This window comes from Brachyhypopomus gauderio, chromosome 4 (assembly GCF_052324685.1).
Source record: "Brachyhypopomus gauderio isolate BG-103 chromosome 4, BGAUD_0.2, whole genome shotgun sequence".
Classification (NCBI taxonomy): domain Eukaryota; kingdom Metazoa; phylum Chordata; class Actinopteri; order Gymnotiformes; family Hypopomidae; genus Brachyhypopomus; species Brachyhypopomus gauderio.
Window position 1 is genome coordinate 17046313 of NC_135214.1, and position 6000 is coordinate 17052312.

The 6000-nt window shown below is 41.3% G+C and overlaps 2 protein-coding genes across 4 annotated transcripts in view; one reads left to right on the top strand and one right to left on the bottom strand.

Moving 5' to 3' along the window:
- Positions 1–3082, bottom strand: part of galnt13 (polypeptide N-acetylgalactosaminyltransferase 13) — a 43092-nt gene extending 40010 nt beyond the window's left edge. For 2 of the 3 annotated variants that reach the window (XM_077002729.1, XM_077002728.1), the window contains exon 1: positions 2534–3082. The gene's annotated coding sequence lies outside the window, so the exon portion shown is untranslated. The remainder of the gene's footprint in view (positions 1–2533) is intronic. The other variant, XM_077002727.1, reaches the window with a different exon arrangement.
- A 1170-nt stretch (positions 3083–4252) lies between these two features.
- On the top strand, positions 4253–5166 carry rprma (reprimo, TP53 dependent G2 arrest mediator candidate a). The gene has a single exon (XM_077001198.1). It carries the CDS (start codon positions 4471–4473, stop codon positions 4768–4770), a length of 300 nt encoding a protein of 99 aa, XP_076857313.1. The 5' UTR covers positions 4253–4470; the 3' UTR covers positions 4771–5166.
- Positions 5167–6000: the final 834 nt, after the last annotated feature.

Below are 6000 nucleotides of genomic sequence, written 5' to 3' on the forward strand. Positions count from 1 at the left end.
TAATTGCAGCAGACCTCCTGTGGCAATCTGAAAACTTTGGCATGCGTAGAAAACAAACGTAAGCACAGCAGTGAACATTAATGCAGCCCAAGCAATTCATCTCCCTGCTCTCACACATGGAGACCACAAGTCTGATCTTAATAGGTTCTCCGGCCTTCTGCTTGGCTGCGCGGTGCTACGTATGGGTGTAGCTCCACCAGCCACGCCATTGGCTGGGACCGGGGCGGAAAGACGGGGTCATTAGAAGTGGCATCTGGATCGGGCCAGGCCTTTGCAAGCACTACAGCACACCCTTGCATGACAGTCACAAAGCACAATAAAGACCACACCTTTTAATGGGTTCTAAAACGAATGGCTGCCTTAGCTATTTCCTGTGATAAGTCCATAAACACAAATATCTGCTCAGTCATACACACAAGAGCTCCGAGGTTCCTCTGAGTGTCCCTATGAAATCATTAACCGCAAAAGTACTACAATAATGCAGAAAATCACATTTTTTATGGTAGCAAGTACTGCATGGTCAGTTAAATGTGTGGGGCTCCTGTTCACTGCTACACTCAGGTCTTACATTCAGGTCCTAGCATGGTTATTATTGATTTTTACATTTGTTAGAATAACTGTCATTGGTAGCCTCAGATTTTGTGATTACTACTGCAGATACACTAAAGTTTAGTGAGTTTTTTTTTTTTTATCTTCACATCATATAACCTACTGTGTTATGGCTTTGGGCAACAGAGGAGAACAGTCTGATGTTTTAGCATGTGGGCTTCACATCATTAGCCAGGCTAATTACCATGCAGTTCATGCTGCATAAAGCTGGTGTTTTAGAGCAGGAAGATTCCTGCAGCACTGGAGGGTGATACCCCTGGGCTACCCATGGGTCACTGTGGTCAATTTAAGGGAACACTGACATGTTCTTATGCCAACCTTCCACTAATGAGCTCTCCACCTTAAGAGATTAATAAACAGCATCAGGGTTGCAATAGGAGGTCCGGAAACAATACGTAAACAATGAACATAAAGCTTGCATTTCCTATGTCATATTCACCAAATAATTTCTTTGTTATGATCTTGAACCTCACATTAATTACAAACGAGTACATAAATGTCATCCACATCATGCTCCCAGTCTTAATCGGAATCATTTAATTATGCTGTTGGTGTAGTGTTACCTTATTTTTGAGACTCACAGCCATTATCATTAGTTTCCTGTAACCTAAAACATGAAAACTGCACTGACTGCATCTTAATCATCAAGGCACTTCACTGAATGCTGGGGCCCAGCTCAGCAGTGATTGGCTGGCACGGAGTCAACAAGACCTTCTTAATTTGCAAGGAGCACAAAGTCACAATGAGCTTGTCCTTTAGTAATGCACAGTGACACACCATTTAGATTAGCAATTAAGAATTTCACAAACTGCCTTTCTATATTAGGAAGACGGTCAACTAAAAGAATAAAAAAGCATTCAATTGTATTACCCAGATCACAGTCATGGGCCAAAGAGAGAATATTTCCCTGCTCTAAAACAGATTCATTTTTGGTACTTACATTTCAGAATGTTTAAGCAGGTAAATGGCGTGGTGCTAGAACTCGGGCTACACACACCATCTTAAACCTCTTTGCCTAACATACAGAAATGTGATGGGTCTGAGATTACAATACAATGATAGCCGAACATCATATTTTTGGTTGGCACTTGATGTGTACCTTCATATTGTCCCAATATTAAACATATCTCTCCAGTCACACATTAAACAAACTGCTCAAGTACTAGGGTTAATATGCAACAATAAACAACATGGCTCAGGTGGAAGGCAGAGTAAATTTAGCCTCAAAAGCAGAGCACTGTTGGTGCTGGGTATTTGAAGACACTTGTTCTCTCTGACAGCACGTTGTGGCATATGCAGATAAGCAGCCTACAGCTCACAGCTCACAGCTCAGGAAGACAAGAGCGGCTGGGAAAATTTCATGCTTGGCTTACATATCATAAGAGCCATGTTTAGTCTTCTTCCCATCTCATTTTCATAGGGATATTACTTCACAAAGAAACAAAACACAGTTTTGAGGGGTTCACTGTAAAAGGACACAGTATCATAGTTTTGGAAAAGAACGTACATAACCAATTACTGATCTGTCCTTGTGTTTTAGCCTAAAATATGGTACACAGATCATAGACCTACTACCACGCCGCATTGCATCCTCTAGCATAACATGTTTTACACAAGTCTTAAGTTGAAGTAACTTGGCAGAAAACGTGTTGGTCGGAGAAGGGTTCGTCTTGCTCGTCTTTGCTCGCGTAGGGTCGATTCCAACACATTAACGCAAACGCTCTGAAATATCCAAACCGATACACTGACATCATCGTCAATGAAACCCAGTATACATTAATCGAAAGTTCAGATGAGATAAATCCTCTTTTTATCACTTATCGGAGTCACTTTACAATAAACACGTCACGAACAAACATGCTCGGCTGCAGGCTACTGAAGATTAACAAGCAAGCAAACTAATGAAAGAACACGACACACTTACTGAATAAAACTAGTGTGCAGCCCGATGACACCGCGAGGTCCTGACAGTCCGCCAGCAACGTGTTGCATCCGGCCGCTTCCTCCTAATTACAAACCGATTTGCCCTTTGCGGTGGATTTCCTGACAGCACCGCGATCATCCCAGAGGAAACATAGCTTGTGTCCCGCAGCAGCCGCTAACATCAACGGCTGTATCTGTAGGAGGCTCGACGTGTGTGAGTAACGCTATGCCTCTAAATCACAAACGCTTACTGATGCGCGTTCAGCTTCATGCACCTGGCGGCTTCCATCATCCCTCCACCGAAGATGCTCCGTGACGCTGCAGCTACGTGCGCGGTGCGCGCGCTTCTTACACGCGCCGCGCGTAATATTCTTCAAAATCGGAGATTATCCGTATAATACGGAATCGCCGTGGCAGCGGTATCGTTGCGGTGAGGTTTGATATGCGCACCAAACCGCAAGATTTGCACAGGCATTGAATTTCTCAGGCAGCCAAGCTATCGAGAAGGTTGAGTAAACGCTTCCAAACTGGCTCGGTCCACTGCGCGTTTGGTTCTGATTGGAGCAAAGACGCGTCCATCATGACGCAAAGGCGCAAGTGCGCAAAGAGTGGAGCAATTCTGCACCCTAGTCCCCCCCATACTTATCAGCTACTCTAATGAGAAATGGGTTTAGAAAGTGCAAAGACTCTGGCATAAAATAAATGGCATTTAGTCTATTATCTTTTCATTCTTTTTATTTATTAGACAAACGTTTCTTTGTCTAATATTTGCATTGTGGCGATGGTTTTGAAGAACCAGATCACTGAAGTCTTCAATACAGATTGCATGATTTAGAAATCAATGATTAAAAAGTAAAACTAGATTAAAATATTTTTTTAATGATTCAATTTAAATATATAATTTATCAGTTCACAAAATGAGATTGTTTTAGATGTATTGCGTTGCACCTAGCAGAGAATCTTAAAATCATCTTTGGTCAGGTAATCTTTCCGTGTCGAGGGTGTCCTGCTGCCAAAGAAATATTAAAAGTATGGCCCAACATTGCCATCTGCTGCCTCGCCGAATTCATTTATATTTTCGAAACGCTATGGGAGCGCCACCTACTGGTAGAAGGAACAGCGCGTTCATGTAAAGACAGCATAATTATGGTTACCTGCATTACCCACCACAAGATCGATATTACATGATAAAAGACAAAAAGGAATAAGAAAGCTAGGATTGTGAACTGACTAAAAGCACACATTGAGGTAGTTTGGTAATTTTGTAATTCTGTGAAAGTGTTCATTTTAAAATATATTTTATTAATTTCAACAGATACATCATAAGTATCCGAATAACAGTCACACAAATAATGGTTAGCCACGTCTGGGAGTTATATAGGCATAGTTATACTGCAACCCCATGAGGATATAAAGCCAAAGACTTTGAATACGTTAGATTTGTCTTGTCTGGAATAAAAAAATAACCTGTAGTCTTGCATAGTATTCCAAAAGCAATATTTTCCGTAAAGGGAAAACCAGTTGTGTATGTAATCTACTTTTTATTATTTATGAATTGTTTAAAAATTAAGGCAAGCTCAGAAATTCGCGAATACACAGTAGTGATTTCACTCTAGGTGGCGCTATGTGGCCCGAGTCTCAACACTATGGATCACTATGTCTCCCGTGTCCTGCCAATGGTTTTACCCACCAGCTATAATATCCCATCTCAACTGTTTAGCACACGCGCGGTTTATTATGTCCGTCCTTCTCAGTCTCGGGATGCTCTGCGTTAAATATCCGTGCACGGAACTCTGGTTCTGATTCTGGATCACTTGTGACACGGGACTCGCTTTTAGAAAACTGACTTCAAACTTATGGTTTGGATTACGACGGAGTAAAAATCATTTTCAAAGTGAGGATCTTTTCCCCCACGTGTTAGATAATCTGTGACTCGAAATGAATACTACATTTAATCAAACAGGCAGTGGAATCTTTTCCAACCGGACTGAAGAAATCTTGTGCTGCAACTTCTCGTCGGTGGTGAGAGATGAGGGTTTCACAGCGGATGAAAGAAGTCTCTTCATGATGAGAGTGGTCCAGATAGCTGTCATGTGCGTCCTCTCGCTCACCGTGGTGTTCGGGATATTCTTCCTCGGCTGTAACCTCCTCATCAAATCAGAGGGCATGATTAACTTTTTGGTGACAGACCGAAGACCATCCAAGGAGGTGGAAGCGGTCATTGTGGGCGCATATTAGCGCAGTCAACCAGTAGGAGTTTTAAAATGGGACCAGTAAGAATGGACCACCTGTTTGTATTCTCCAGTTAATGTTTCCTACACGCTCCAGTTTATGTGCTGGAGTTCTACGTTTGTGTTCAGCTCAACTGTCTGGACGTACGGGACCTCTGCGCCAAAACCGTATCCGTCGGACTTAAACACCCGGACTCCTGTACATTACAACCTTCAGATGTCACATTTATTAATCCAAAGTATTTATGTGTGGACATTCAAAGGAGATTATTGTTGCGCATGTTGTGTAGTATATATGCAATGTGAAGTTCTGGATTTTTATTAATACAATGTGTTGCGTTTTAGTACCTGCACGGTTGGGCGTTTGGTTTTGATTAAAATCTTCAGTGTATTGTTTGATGTAATAAATTTAATATTGCACAATAACACGTTTTTGGCTTTCTATGTGCTATATAAAGGCATGAGTTATTTTAGCTAAACAGACCGGCCCTCTGTAAAACTGCTTTGTGATGTGGCAGTTGCTATAGCCATATAACATTTTACTTGATACAGTTATTATAGTATCATCATAAATTAATCTACTATTATAATAACGCAAGTACCCATTTCAGTTAGGTCTAATGGTGTTAGTTAATGATCGTTTTTTAGAAAGGTAGTATTCCCTTCATATTCAGTATAATGTAGTTTAAATTCGTTTTAATTTTTAAACCTTAATTGGCTTATTTACCATGGAAGACTGAATAAATCGCTCCTGTCTACTCAGTAAAGGTGTTGATATCAGTTTTGGGTTCTCACTAAGCTCATATCGTCGTGGACCCGAGAGAGCACTTGGGTTTGACCGATGTGATGTAGGACTGGGGTTTCACTTCAATCTACGATGGTTACAGCGTCTCTTCTGCTGCTCCAGTGTTTTTATTTTGTGACAGCACATGTCCGTCTTTAATGGAGACTCTTTGAACATATTGCAACTCACCTCCAATCATCTCACGGAAAGCTTTTGCCGCATGTTTGCAGGCGCACCTGTGAGAACCTAAAACGGATACGTTTGTCCAGTTGCAAAGGGACGTAAAAATGTCATCAGTGCTCCCGCTGTTTAAGATCTGGGAGCATTACTGAAGGCTAGCATTTATTTGTGAAGAATTATTAAAGTGTTGATTTCACTGATTTAGGCTACATGAGAGTTTATCCTAAACGAAATTCTCACTCATTAAACTGAACATTCTTCACCGTTTTGTTC

Coding starts and splice junctions, on each gene's coding strand:
- rprma (XM_077001198.1), top strand. CDS start 4,471: ATGAATACTACATTTAATCAAACAGGCAGTGGAATCTTTTCCAACCGG.